Below are 15,264 nucleotides of genomic sequence, written 5' to 3' on the forward strand. Positions count from 1 at the left end.
AATCAATAGAGAGCTCTTGTGGTCAAAGTTGAGAAATTGGGGATGCCCAAAGGATCTGCTTGAAGCTATTCAAACATTATACACTGATACCTCAATTAAAGTCCAAATTACAAGCAATGGGGGACTCTCGCGGAGGATTAGAACCTTTAGAGGAATTAAGCAGGGCTGTGCAGCATCCCCATTCCTCTTTGTCCTGTATATGGCCGATATGAATATAGCTCAGGAGAAGATTCGTGCATTTCCGCCGAAAATAAATGGAAAAGAAATACCTTGGATGCTGTACGCCGATGATGTGGTATTCATCGATCAAACACCAATAGGCCTACAACGACGGATTGAGTCCTTTAACAACTACTTAAAAGAAAATAGCATGAAGATGAACATTAAAAAATCCATGATCTTAACAATGGAATCTAGTCGGGGCAGAAGACAGTCTGGAAAAACCATACGATGGTCATTAGAAAACCAGAAGTTGGAAGAAGTAGAAATGACACTCTACCTGGGGATAATGATAAACAAAAACTAGTGGCTCTGACAAATCAAGGGATTTGTTTACATCACAGATATGGAAAGTTTTCTTTTACTCCAATTGTGACTTTTTACAAGCAAAAAGTGGTGGCAGTCATCACTTATGGAACAGAAGCACTCTTAGCCCTGAGATGGGAGGTTTGGAATCTCTGTGAAGCGTATTTTTGGCGTAAAATTTTGCGCCTACCAACCTCACTACCTGTGGAGCTCATTAGAACTGAGCTCAGACTCCAATCAATAAACTCTGTCGTACTTTGGAAAACCCTATCTTTATATAGAAAGTGCATTTTGGATATACCACCTAAACCATTTGAAATCCTAGCCCGGACGAACATCCTGAATGAAGACAAAATGCTTAATGATTGGAAAAGCAGATGTAAGGCTCAGTTAGAGCAAGTAAATCTGGAGGAGGATACCCTAAAGAATAACCCGGACAAAGCAAAAAGAGTTATTCAGGAAAAAGATTGGGAGGAAACCCAGGAACAAAGACTGAGAAGAAATCTATGTCATAACATCATCTGGGAAAGAAAAGGCTTGAACAACTTACCGCCATATCTGTTGAAATTTCCAACTGAGCACTACCGAGACTTGCTGCTGCGTTGTAGACTCAACATTTGGAATAGCAGAGAAGTAAAATGGAAAAGAAGACAAATTGACAGAACAGCTGCATATTGTCGGTTCTGTAAACGGAAAGACCAACTGGAAACGATAAGACATGTTATGTTAATTTGTCCAGCTTTAAAAAAGCAAAAGAGAGATCTATATGGGAAATTACGTATTAAATATCACCCAGGATACGGAAGAACAATATTGGGAAAGAATTCTCACTGTGGAAAAAACTGGCAAAACTCTTGATGCATTGAAATTTGTTGAAATGTTGAACTTGAATCAAGAGGAGATCAGTAAGAGAACGGTACAAATAGGTTTAGATACTTAAGTATCTAACTATCCTGACTGATCACACCTTGAGTTAATGGAGCAGTGGATCATAAGATAACAGAGAGGCTAGGACAATGACTGGGCAATCATTACCTGATGACAATTGGACTTAAGGAAGTTTTTTTTTTTTTTTTTTAAAAAAGGAACAATGTTTTCATGAAAGGAAAAAAAAAAAAAAAAAAGGATGTAATGTTTAAGGTTTAACTATACTTAACCAATAAAAAAAATAAAAAAAAAAAAAAATGTTATTGAACCTCGTAGCTATGTTTGCCAAAAACGAAATCCATTTAATGCTACAAACTAATAACGATTATACTATCATGTGTTCAGATCGTGCTTCAAGACGGATTCCTTCACCTTTCAAGCGCTGTAATAATCGGTTGTAGTATTACCCAATTTAACAATATTAAATGTATCTCTCAGATTCAGTCTGATCCTTGTTATCTCCACCAACCCCCTCCTCACCTGAAGTCTTTATGGCTGAGGTACCATCTGAATCAGAGTCCCAGGATTCATCCGTTGGTATCTCCTTTCTTCTCTGTCTCCAAAAGTCGGTGGGCTTCTTGTGCGTCCTTACCCCTGATTTGGTGCGATGGGTATGGGCTCCACTAGAGGCCACTTTGCCTGAGATGCAATTTGCCTGGCATTGGGGACCCCAGGGAGCCCACCCCAGATCAGGGAAAAAGCCTTGCCGAAAAAACACTGGTAGGTTGTGATATCTTGCTGGGACTACTGATCCCAGAATGCACTGAGAAACTGAAGGAGTAGGCAAAGTACACAATAGCTCCAAATAAATACTCCAGAGAGCAGCATCAGGATGCAGGGAGTCCGGAGGGGCTAGGTTGCAGAAGAGTAGCAGGTACCTCGCAAGAACTGCGAGCAAGGAAAGAGGGAGTTTCCAAGAAGGTAAGCGGTAGACAGCATACAGAGGAACAGCCGTCCGAGAACGGCAGAAACGGAAAGGGGAAGTCGTTCAGAAAGCGGCCAAAAGGAAAATTACACGCGAGCGCTGGGAAACACTTTCCAAAGTACTGGAAGTTGCAACGCGAGTGCGTTAGTAACTTCGGGGAATATAAAGTCAAAAGACTAGAATGCGCACATCGAGTCCAGGGATGGAGTCCTTCTTCTACCTCCTTTTCAGTCTTCATTTTAGGTATAGTCTCCACGGCAGGCGAGTTGTGACAGTATGACCCCTTCTCAGGCCTCCACCCCCTGGTTTTCCGGGATGAAGGCGATGGAATCTCCGTAGTAGACGAGGAGCAGAAATGTTCTTAACAGGTTCTCATGTGCATTCTGACTTTGGGTATCCCTTCCAAAAAACCAGGTATTGCAGTACACCTCTTTTGTATCTGGAATCCATAATGTCGGAAACTTCATATTCCTCAGTGGTCTTTGTGGTCTTTTGAGGGGATCTTTTTGTCTTTCGGGAATGAGGGTCCTCAATATATGGTTTAAGGAGTGAGGTATGAAAGACAGGATGAATTCTTTTGAGAATCGGGGGAAGGTCCAGTCTATAAGCCACAGGATTGATCTTGGCTGAGATACGAAAGGGCCCAAGATACCTGGGTGCAAACTTTCCTGGATGAACCCATCTGGGTAAATACTTGGTGGATAACCACACCTGCCTTCCTACTTCCCACTGAGGATTTGGGCTTCTCTTTTAATCTGCCCATCTTTTACAGTCTTGTCGAGCTTTTGCGAGATTGGATTCTGATACTCGGTGCATCCTCTGTATGGTATCCAGAAGATGATCCACTGAAGGTGTGTTTGTAGGAGGGATACCAGAGAGAGGTATATGCTTTGGGTCATAACCATAGGTGCACTTGAAAAGACTCATACCTAGGGAGGTATGTCTTGTGTTGTTAGAAGAGAACTCGGCCATGGGCAGAAGATGGAACCAGTCGTCTTGTTCTTGGTTACAAAAACATTGTATGTACTGTTCGAGAGTGGCGTTCAAACGTTCAGTTTGCCCATTGCTTTCCGGGTGGAACCCTGAGGAAAGAGATCTCCTGATTCCTAATGTTCTGCATAGAACGGTCCAGAATTTGGACGTGCATTGAGCGCCTCTATCTGAGACTATATTGGTGGGAATCCCATGAAGCCTGACTATGTCCTTCAGAAAGACTTCTGCAGTCATGCTGGCAGTAGGGACTCCTTTAAGAGGAGAAAAGTGAGCCAGCTTGCTAAAGGAATCGATTGTGACCATTATGGCGGTGTGTCCACAGGATTCCGGCAGCTCCACTATGAAATCCGTGGATATCTGTTGCCAAGGTCCTTCGGGCTGTTTTTCTTGTTGTAGGAGTCCTAGGGGTTTGTGGTAATCGTACTTGTTTTGAGCACACACAGGGAAGGCCTTTACATACTCCTTCACATCCTTAGCCAGGGAAGGCCACCAAAATTGACGGGATGTTAGTGTGGCTCTTTGGCCCTTGTGTCCAGCAGAGGGAATATCGTGACACCAGGACATTGCTTGTACTTGGAGTTCTCGGGTTGGTACATACAAAGCTTCCTTTCTAAAGAGAAAGTTGCCCTTCCCTTTCAAATCCATTTCTGAGTTCCTATTGTTCTGTTGTTCCGCGTTTACCCGTCGCAAAAATGTGTTTATGGTGGCGATGAATGTCTTTCCTGCTAACATGAGTTCCTGTTCTGGTAGATCTCCCGAATCTTCACCCATACTCCGAGAAAGGGCATCTGCCAGAGTGTTGTCCTTTCCTGGGAGATAGGTGATCACAAAGTCAAATTGTGAGAAGAAATACGCCCACCTGGCATGTCGTGAGTTGCCGCATTCCATCTTTTGAAGGACTTTAAGGTTGTTATGATCCGTACGGACCAAAAACGGGACTACAGAGCCTTGTAGCAGATGTCTCCATTCCTCGCACGCTTGTCGGATGGCCAGGAGTTCCTTTTCTAACACGGAATAGTTGCGTTCACTAGTGGTCAACGTGCGTGAAAAATAAGAGACAGGATGTTCTAAGCCGTCTTCCTCCTTCTGTAGTAATGCTGCCCCGATAGCACCGAGGGAAGCATCAGTTTCCACTATGAACGGGCGTGTTTGATCTGGTTGTCTGAGGATCGGAGCTGTTACAAAGGATCTTTTCAAAGTTTGGAAGGCTTGTTCAGTGTCGGAATCCCAGAGGAATTTCACCCCCTTTTTCAGAAGATTGGTGATAGGAAGAATAATCTCAGAGAAATTGGGGATAAACTTTCTATAGAAGTTCGCTAGTCCTAAGAATCATTGGATTCCTTTGACATTAGAGGGTACAGGCCAATTTGTAATGGCATCCGTCTTGGCTGGATCCATCTGTATGTTATCTGCAGATAATATAAAACCCAAATATGGTACTGTGGATGCCTCAAATATGCATTTTTCGGGTTTAGCTAGTAGACTGTTTCTCCTTAAACGTTGTAAGACTTCTGTTACCAAGACACGATGTTCAGCCAGAGTGGCAGAAAAGACAAGAATGTCGTCTAGGTAAACGACCACTGAGGAGTAGAGCATATCTGAAAACACATTGTCCATGAATCGTTGGAATTGTGCCGGTGCATTGAACAGTCCAAAAGGCATTACTCTATATTCGTAATGTCCTAGAGGTGTCCGGAAAGCCGTCTTCCACTCATCCCCTTCGCGGAGTCTTAAAAGGTGATAAGCTCCTCTCAAATCCAGCTTGGTGAAGACCCGGGCACCCTGGACGGCTTCAATGATGTCCTTCATCAATGGCATAGGGTATCTATCTCGCACCGTAAGACTATTCAGACCTCTGTAATCTATACAGGGACGTAGTTCTGTTGTTCCTTTTTTGGGAATAAAAAAGAGAGAAGCCCCTGCTGAGGAAGATGACTCTCTAATAAGGCCGTTCTCTAGGTTGGTGGCAAGGTACTCTTTCAGAGCTTCCTTTTCAGGTAGTGACAACGGGAACATTCTCCCGAAAGGCACAACTGCTTCCGGTGTCAGATCAATCTTGCAATCTTCTCTGCGATGTGGTGGTAGAAGACGGGGCTGTGTGTCTGTGAATACATCTATGAATTCCTGATATGGAGCTGGTATCACGTTGACACTGAAGGAAGGATGCAGTGTTGCTTGAATGACCGGGGTGATTTCTGTTGTTAAGCAATGTTGATCGCAGTACTGTGATTTGAAGTCTACTGTGTTCAAACTCCAATCAATGTGGGGATTGTGCTTTCTCAACCAGGGAATTCCCAGTATTACCGGAAAATGTGCCGCCCTGATCAGATCGAATGAGAGGTATTCCTGATGATTAGCCATCTTTATCTTCAACTCCTGTGTTTCGTGACTAATGGGGCCTGATGTTAGTGGGGTACCATCGACTCCTTCCACCGGTATAGATCTGATCTTCGGTCGTCTGGGTAAGAGATGTTCCTTGGCCCACTTGTCTTCCACAAAGTTGCCAGCCGCTCCACAGTCTAACATGGCTATGCACTCCACGGACCCTGTCGGTTCCCATTCTATTAGTACCTTGATCACCATAAGACTGCAACAGTCCAAAGCCGAAGGCTGTGCTAAGTGACAGGGATTTATGGTGTTCACCCCTTCCCTTTCCCTGTTTAAGGTTGGGGTCCTTCGTTTCCCTGTCTTCTGGGAGGTACTTCAGGGCAATCTCTTAATAGATGGCTGTATGACCCACAATACATACACAAGCCGAGGTCCCTTCTTCTCTTGCGTTCGCCAGTAGATAGAGGTCCTCGTGTGGTTCCAATTTGCATAGGTTCTTCCGTGGATCTCTTTTCAGGTATCAAAGAGGGGTTTGGTCATGATACAAAATTGCGTGGTCTTCTTCTTTCTGCCTTCCTTTCTGCCATACGGAACTCTACTTGTAAGACTAAGGAGACCAGGTCTTGGAAAGAATTAGGTCTGGCAACTCTCGCCAGTTTGTCCTTAATGTCTTCGTGGAGTCCTCTTCGGAATATAGTCTGTTGGGCAGTTTCGGGCCATCCTGCTTCTGCAGCTATCTTTTGAAATCTCACAAGGTGCGTTTGGACATCCGATGACCCTTGTCGTATGTCGAGTAGATTTTCAAAGGCGGAATACAAGACCTCCGGTCTCTCGAACCTTTCTTTTAGTCGTTGTGTGAATAGGCCGTAATCAATGAGAACCGGATCTGAAGTAGTAACAAAAGGCGTAGCCCATGCCAGAGCGTTGCCTGTCAGATTGGATATTAAGAACCCAACCTTGGTTCTGTCTAACTCGTAGGTTCTGGGGCGAAAGGTGAATTGGATTGTGCAGGCATCCAAGAATTCTTTTAATTTCTTAGGGTCCCCATCATATTTCCCACACGACAAGGGAAGAGGAGGTAGTTCTCCTCTGTTATCATCCCGTTGAGGTGCCTGTTGTCCCAACTGTTGAACCTGTTGCTGTAATGCCGTATTGTCAGCTCTTAGGGACTGTACTTCAGCCGTCAGGGCCTGGATGGCATTTACCATTTCTTGGTATTGTTCTAGGGAGGCCATTATCTCTGGGAATTGCAATCTCTCAGATTCAGTCTGATCCTTGTTATCTCCACCAACCCCCTCCTCACCTGAAGTCTTTATGGCTGAGGTACCGTCTGAATCAGAGTTCCAGGATTCATCCGTTGGTATCTCCTTTCTTCTCTGTCTCCAAAAGTCGCTGGGCTTCTTGTGCGTCCTTACCCCTGATTTGGTGCGATGGGTATGGGCTCCACTAGAGGCCACTTTGCCTGAGATGCAATTTGCCTGGCAGTGGGGACCCCAGGGAGCCCAGACCAGGGAAAAAGCCTTGCAGAAAAAACCCTGGTAGGTTGTGATATCTTGCTGGGACTACTGATCCCAGAATGCACTGAGAAACTGAAGGAGTAGGCAAAGTACACAATAGCTCCAAATACATACACCAGAGAGCAGCAGCAGGATGCAGGGAGTCCGGGGGGGCTAGGTTGCAGAAGAGTAGCAGGTACCTCGCAAGAACTGCGAGCAAGGAAAGAGGGAGTTTCCAAGAAGGTAAGCAGTAGACAGCATACAGAGGAACAGCCGTCCGAGAACGGCAGAAACGGAAAGGGGAAGTCGTTCGGAAAGCGGCCAGGAGGAAAAAAGGAAAATTACACGCGAGCGCTGGGAAACACTTTCCAAAGTACTGGAAGTTGCAACGCGAGTGCGTTAGCAACTTCCGGGAATATAAAGTCAAAAGACTAGAATGCGCACAGCGAGTCCAGGGAAGGAGTCCTTCTTCTACCTCCTTTTCAGTCTCCATCTTAGGTATAGTCTCCACGGCAGGCGAGTTGTGACAGTATCATCCTAGGAAGGATAAAGTGTCGGTGATAAGCGCATAACTCGCTGAGCTATCCACTTTAAATAACCACAAACCATCCTATGTTTATTTCTATCCTTCCATAACACACCAACAAAAGAGAAATTCAAAAATGGGTGAATAAAATAAGTTTGAAAATAGGAAAAAGAGCTAATTGCATTGCCAATCACGTCCCTTTGATTAGATATGTAAAGATGACATAATTAACTCTTAACGTGCACATTATGAATAGGCCCATAGGCAAACATCGCCAGTCCCACACCATGTCTGTCTGCTATGCCTTATTAAAAAGCAGTTTGACCTGTTCTGATGCTGGCACGCATTTTACCGTTGAGTCTAACTACTTCAATCTGACACATTAATGCAGTTCTTTGGCATATCACACTGTGAGCACCAAAGCCCTCTGAAAGCAAGAATGTTGTAATACGTGACAGAAACGTACTGTTTTTCCGGTTGCACAACTGCAATCTTTCTCGTCTGTTGCACTGCGAAGAAAGAAAACAGACACATTAGGTTAATTAAGCGAATCCGTGAGCGGTTTGTAAATAGTGATCACAGCTTACGGTTACTAAATCAAAGTGCAAGTGAGAACAAATAAACACATTATTTCAAAGAATTGGAAAGCATAAACGTCATTCAGTGCCAGAGAGGTGGACAATCCGAAGAGTGGGAGGATTTGAGGTATTTCCTCTATTTCATAACCATGTGACCTAGAATGAAGTCATTGATTGGTTTGTGGCTGCCAGGTGAAGTGAGTGAATAAACAACCTGGATAGGAGAGGGCCTTTTACTGCGACACTGCAAGAGTTTCTATAGGGGTGGCAGTTGGCAGTGGGTGGGGGAGGGGGTAACATAACAGTGAAGAGTCCTGTATTTCCACCGTGTTGGATCCCTCAGAAGCTTGTGAAACAGCAGACCACATGGTCCAACATCACAATGTCACTACTTCAGAAACGGCAGTCAGCACCACTGTAGCCAAACATGTTACCACATTCTATTTTACATGTAACTGTTTGTTAGCAAGTAAGTTGTACAGATCAAGTGTCCGACTACGCCCAGCAAAAAAGTCCTTTCAAAGTTCCTGCATTTACAATTCTGGCATTCATATACTGTACAATGTGGGACATCCTAGCCCATCATCCAAGCGCTGAGGTCCTGGATGCTGAGGCAACAGATGTATTTGACCTTATTTCATTAGAATAAAACAAATGGGATAGAGAGGGGGATTGGAGAGACCTAACCACTGCCTACGACCTAGTGTTCTATCTCATCTTTGACCACAGAAGGGGAGGATTGGCGAGATCTCATATGCTGCCTTCATATTAGGGATCTATCTCACATTGCACCAAAAGGCGGGAGGTTTGAATGGACCTTACACACTGCCTATCATCTATCCCTCCTCTCACCAGAGGGGGGAGATTTGGAGTGACCTCACATGCTGCCTTCAACCAAAAAGATCTAGCTCACTTCCTTCTAGTGAGGGGGGGATTGCAGCGACCTCACGCTCTGCCTTTGACCTAGTGATCCATCTCACCTCCCACTAGAGAAGGATGTTATTGGAGGGACCTCAACCACTAATTCACCATAGCAATCCATCTCACCTCCCTCTAGAAAGGGGGAGGATTTGATGCACACTACATGCTGCCTTCGATCTAGTATCTATTGCTCCTCCTACTAGAGAGGGAAAAGAGTGGAGGGACCTCAAATGCTGCCTTCCACCTAGTGATCTATCTCACCTCCTACTAGAGAGGTGGAGGATTGGAGGGACCTCACATGGTGCCGTTGACTTAGCGATCTATTTCACCTCCTACTAGAGAGGGAAAGGATTGGAGGGACCTCACATGCTGCCTTTGATCTAGTATCTATTTCTTCTCCTACTAGAGAGGGAAAGGAGTGGATGGACCTCAAATGCTGCCTTTGACCTAGTGATCTATCTCACCTCCTACTATAGAGGAAAAGGAATGGAGGGACCTCACAAGCTGACTTCCACCGAGCAATCTATCTCACCTCCTACTAGAGAGGGAAAGGAATGGAGGGACCTCACAAGCTGCCTTCTACCGAGCAATCTATCTCACCTCCTACTAGAGAGGGAAAGGAATGGAGGGACCTCACAAGCTGCCTTCGACCTAGTAATCCATCTCACCTCCTACTAGAGAGGGAAAGGATTGGAGGGATCTCACATGCTGCCTTCAACCTAGTATTTATTTCTCCTCCTACTAGAGAGCGAAAGGAATGGAGGGACCTCATGTGCTGCCTTCGACCTAGCGATCTATCTCATCTCCTACTCGAGAGGGAAAGGATTGGAGGGACCTCACATGATGCCTTCAACCTAGTATTTATTTATCCTCTTACTAGAGAGGGAAAGGCATGTAGGGACCTCACGTGCTGCCTTTGACCTAGCGATCTATCTCACCTCCTGCTAGAGAGGGAAAGGATTGGAGGGACCTCACATGCTGCCTGCGATCTAGTATCTATTTCTTCTCCTACTAGAGAGGGAAAGGAGTGGATGGACCTCAAATGCTGTCTTCGACCTAGTGATCTATTTCACCTCCTACTAGAGAGGTGGAGGATTGGAGGGACCTCACATGCTGCCTTCGACCTAGTATTTATTTCTCCTCCTACTAGAGAGGTAAAGGAATGGAGGGACATCACATGTTGCCATCGACCTAGCGATCTATCTCATCGCCTACTAGAGAGGGAAAGGATTGGAGGAACCTCATATGCTGCCTTCAACCTAGTATTTATTTATCCTCTTACTAGAGAGGGAAAGGCATGTAGGGACCTCACGTGCTGCCTTCGACCTAGCGATCTATCTCACCTCCTGCTAGAGATGGAAAGGATTGGAGGGACCTCACATGCTGCCTTCGACCTAGCGATCTATTTCACCTCCTACTAGAGAGGTAGAGGATTGGAGGGACCTCACATGCTGCCTTCGACCTAGTATTTATTTCTCCTCCTACTAGAGAGGAAAAGGAATGGAGGGACATCACATGTTGCCATCGACCTAGCGATCTATCTCACCTCCTGCTAGAGAGGGAAAGGATTGGAGGGACCTCACATGCTGCCTTTGATCTAGTCTCTATTTCTCCTCCTACTAGAGAGGGAAACAAGTGGATGGACCTCAAATGCTACCTTCGACCTAGTGATCTATCTCACCTCCTACTAGAGAGTGAAAGAAATGGAGGGACCTCACAAGCTGACTTCCACCGAGCGATCTATCTCACCTCCTACTAGAGAGGGAAAGGAATGAAAGGACCTCACAAGCTGCCTTTCACCGAGCGATCTATTTCACCTCCTACTAGAGAGGTGGAGGATTGGAGGGGCCTCACATGCTGCCTTCAACCTAGTATTTATTTCTCCTCCTACTAGAGAGGGAAAGGAAGGAAGGGACATCACATGTTGCCGTCGACCTAGCAATCTATCTCATCTCCTACTAGAGAGGGAAAGGATTGGAGGGACCTCACATGCTGCCTTCAACCTAGTATTTATTTCTCCTCCTACTAGAGAGGGAAAGGAATGGAGGGACCTCACATGCTGCCTTCGACCTAGCAATCTATCTCACCTCCTACTAAAGAGGGAAAGGATTGGAGGGACCTCACATGCTGCCTTCGATCTAGTATCTATTTCTTCTCCTACTAGAGAGGGAAAGGAGTGGATGGACCTCAAATGCTGCCTTCGACCTAGTGATCTATCTTACCTCCTACTAGAGAGGGAAAGGAATGGAGGGACCTCACAAACTGCCTTCCACTGAGCAATCTATTTCACCTCCTACTAGAGAGGTGGAGGATTGGAGGGGCCTCAAATGCTGCCTTCGACCTAGTATTTATTTCTCCTCCTACTAGAGAGGGAAAGGAATGGAGGGACATCACATGTTGCCATCGACCTAGCGATTTATCTCATCGCCTACTAGAGAGGGAAAGGATTGGAGGAACCTCATATGCTGCCTTCAACCTAGTATTTATTTATCCTCTTACTAGAGAGGGAAATTCATGTAGGGACCTCACGTGCTACCTTCGACCGAGCGATCTATATCACCTCCTTCTAGAGAGGGAAAGGATTGGAGGGGCCTCAGATGCTGTCTTCGACCTAGTATTAATTTCTCCTCCTACTAGAGTGGGAAAGGAATGGAGGGACCTCACATGCTTCCTTTGACCCGGCCATCCATCTCACCTCCCACTAGTGAGCGGATAACTGGAGAAACTTCATACACTGCATTCGACCAACAGATCTAACTCACCTCCCACCAGATAGGTGGATGTTGGAAAGAACCTCACACACCACCTTCAGTGCATCTTCTAATCTCACCACCCACTAGCAGCAGGGAGTAGTGGAAGGACCTCTTAGGCTGGCTTCAACCTAGCAATCTATCTCACCTCCCACCAGAGAGCGGGAGGTTTGGAAGGACCTTACACACTGCCTGAAATCTAGCAATCTATCTCCTCCCCTCCCACCAGAGGGGGTGGGGTGAATGGATGGACCTCACACACTGACTGTGATCTAGCAATCTATCTCCCCTCCCACCAAAGAAGGGGAGGGTTTGAGGGACCTCAGGCTATCTATATCAGCTACTACTAGTGAGGGGGATTGGAGGGACCTCACACACTGCCTTCAACCTAGCAATCCATCTCACCACCCACTAGAAATGGAGAGTACTGGAGGGACCCCACATGCTACCTTCGACCTAGCAATCAATCAATCTTACCTCTCACCTTCAACCAGTACCCTCTATATTTATTCTCATACCCAACAAGCTCTACTCAATCAAGTACTGCTTATTATTAATGTTTTGGTGAATGGTATCAGTTACTTCTTGGCAACAGTTTGTATGCAGAGGACCCCCAAACACCCCAAATATGTGGGTTCTGCTGATCAATGCATAGCTAGGTATGAAGAACGGGCCCAACACTTGGATATCTATGGAGGGACTGGCTGTGTGTCTCATGTCCTTAACCCCAAATCCCTTTTGTGAAACTGAAATCAGTGTGCAAAGGGATATACAATGTAGAATTTGTTTTGGCACTTTTCATTACACATTGTGTTCTGGCATCTCTTTGTAAATTTAAACCCACGTTTCTCCAGGAAGGAGGGCATCTTGCAGGTAATTAAAGGAGCATGTATTTGGCTTATGTTCCTACATGCAGCAGTACAATGCCTGTGGGCATTGCCTCGCAATTATTTCCATATGTAGGAAATTGCATTTGATGTATTCTTGATTTTTCAATTAAGAATCACGTTTTTTCAACTAGAAAAACATCTAAATGCCGGTTATGCAGCTGCATTATATTTCCACGTTGCCTTCAATAGTCCAATGCATGCAGGGGATGTATGCAAGAACTGGATATATAAAGTGCAAATCCAGCTGAGAAGCAACAGAGCACTGTACATAGGGGTCCCACCGAGGGGGTTGCAGAAGCGGTGCAGGGGCTGCAGAGGCTGCAGAGGTAGCAGTGGAGGAGGTGAGTTCTGGGGGCGGAGAAGCTGGGCTGAGTGGAGTGATCAGTGACTGGCAGTATGTCCTTTGAAGAGTAGGGTCTTGAACTCTTTCAGTCCAAGTTGTTAACCCAGACTATTGTTTTAATTGATGGCATCATTCCAATGCAGTGGACATTCTGCTGCATTTTACTGTTTTATTTATGGGGGTCAGTCCCCTATTTCCCTGTTATAACCCCTATTCCCTTCTACCCCTATAGTCCTCTGTATCACCTGAACCGCTACCTCCTATAAAAGGTCTGCAGTGAAATGGGGTGAACTGTCCCGTGGGGAAAAGGTTACCGTGGGTTTGGGGGATACCTATTGTTTCTCCTCAACCCATCTCAATTGTAAATCCTTATTCCTTGAAGAGGTATTTTACTTTTCAATTAAAAATACCCATTTTGAAGATGAGATTCTTTGTAAATTTTCCATTCAAAAAAATGTGTTTTCATTCCCCAATATAATGTATTACACCAACATAAAGTTGATTAGTTCTATTTAATTATTTGCACACAAGCACCAAACCATGAAGCTATCTAATCTAATCATCTCGGACTATATCGTCACCATCCAGACCGCTAATTTCCGGAAGACTTTGCTCAGACAAGAGATTGCTCTGCCTACTCTCGCCAACACAACGCTGTAGCCAAGGAACTTTCTGAGATCTGAATTTTGGGTAATCTACTTGCATGGCACGCAACGCTTCAACTAAGGAATTCGGAAGATCCGACTTCTTCCGGCCGGTCTGACCCACGCCACTTAAACTGAAGCAGAATGATAGGAACTAATCACCCAGAGGCACTGATTCAAATATTTTCAGACTGACCTGTACAATAATTCAGATCCAAGAGGCTAATTCACCCAAAACAATTGCCCCTTCTTTTCCTACAGTAACCCGCTCACTCGTCCATTTCTAGCCCCTTACCCTACTCATAGGGACAACCCTCAACATGGCAGCTTTCTGTCTCAAAACATTCTGCACGGACGGAGAAATAACTTGTATCCATTTCCCCTCTCACTCTTAATGGATGATGTGCTCTTGTCACTATCCACGGATATAATGTCCCTCTCTTAAGGGATGATGTGCTCTTGTCACTATCAAGGGATATAGTGCCCCTCTCACTCTTAATGGATGATGTGCTCCTGTCCCTATCAAGGAATATAATGTCCCTCTCTTAAGGGATGATGTGCTCTTGTCACTATCAAGGGATATAGTGCCCCTCACACTCTTAATGGATGATGTGCTCTTCCACTATCGAGGCATATAGTGCCCCTCTTTTAAGGGATGATGTGCTCTTGTCACTATCGAGGGATATAGCACCCCTCTCACTCTTAATGGATGATATGCTCTTGTCACTATCAAGGGATATCATTACGTTCACACTAATAAGGGAATGAGTCCCATTCTCACTAACAAGGTATATTGTGCCTTTCTCACTGGCAAACAGGCTCGGTCCCTTCTGGGTTTGTGATTTCCAGCTCAGTGGACACTTCAGCCCTCGTCGCATCAGCAGCTTAGACAACATGCCAAGTTGACTTCCGGATCTCTGAGTCTGTGTCAGTGATCCCGTTTCAGCCTCCACTGCTGTCGCTGCTGTCGCTGCCCTTCTCTCATGATGGCTCCTGGAGGATGCATGCCTGGCTCTGGTCTTTCGCCTGCCTCTGTTTTCTCTTGCCCTCCTTAAAGCCTCTCCCTATTGGCTCTTGTCTTTCCTGAACGGTACAGAGCTCGTTGATTAGTAAGGTGGTTGCCTAATGTCATGATTTGGTCCAGCTGCTGTGAGTCTGCAGCCTCCTCAGCTTACAAAATGCGGAGCGGCTATTTTGATTACAGGCGGAAGTCCCACCTCTATCTCACAGCTATGCTCTCATAGCATTGCGTAGCTCAGCTTTATGTGCAACTGTGCAAGTGGGAAGCACCTCAACAAACCGTATCGATATCTCATGAGTCTGTGGGAATGCTGGTTTAGGTGCAGGTCCCAGCAGCTGATCACTTCCACTGCGTTTCTTAACAGGTGTCGGTCTTGCATAGGGATACTCCAGTGCTC

At 45.6% G+C, this 15,264-nt stretch overlaps 1 protein-coding gene across 2 annotated transcripts in view; it reads right to left on the bottom strand.

Moving 5' to 3' along the window:
- The window catches only part of SFMBT2 (Scm like with four mbt domains 2), a 957,919-nt gene that overhangs the window by 176,529 nt on the left and 766,126 nt on the right, over nt 1-15,264 (bottom strand). For both annotated transcript variants that reach the window (XM_069629673.1, XM_069629672.1), the window contains one exon: nt 8,187-8,229. In XM_069629673.1, the coding sequence (XP_069485774.1) occupies nt 8,187-8,229 (43 nt within the window). The remainder of the gene's footprint in view (nt 1-8,186; nt 8,230-15,264) is intronic.

This window comes from Ambystoma mexicanum, chromosome 12 (assembly GCF_040938575.1).
Source record: "Ambystoma mexicanum isolate Mex_15411 chromosome 12, UKY_AmexF1_1, whole genome shotgun sequence".
Lineage (NCBI taxonomy): Eukaryota > Metazoa > Chordata > Amphibia > Caudata > Ambystomatidae > Ambystoma > Ambystoma mexicanum.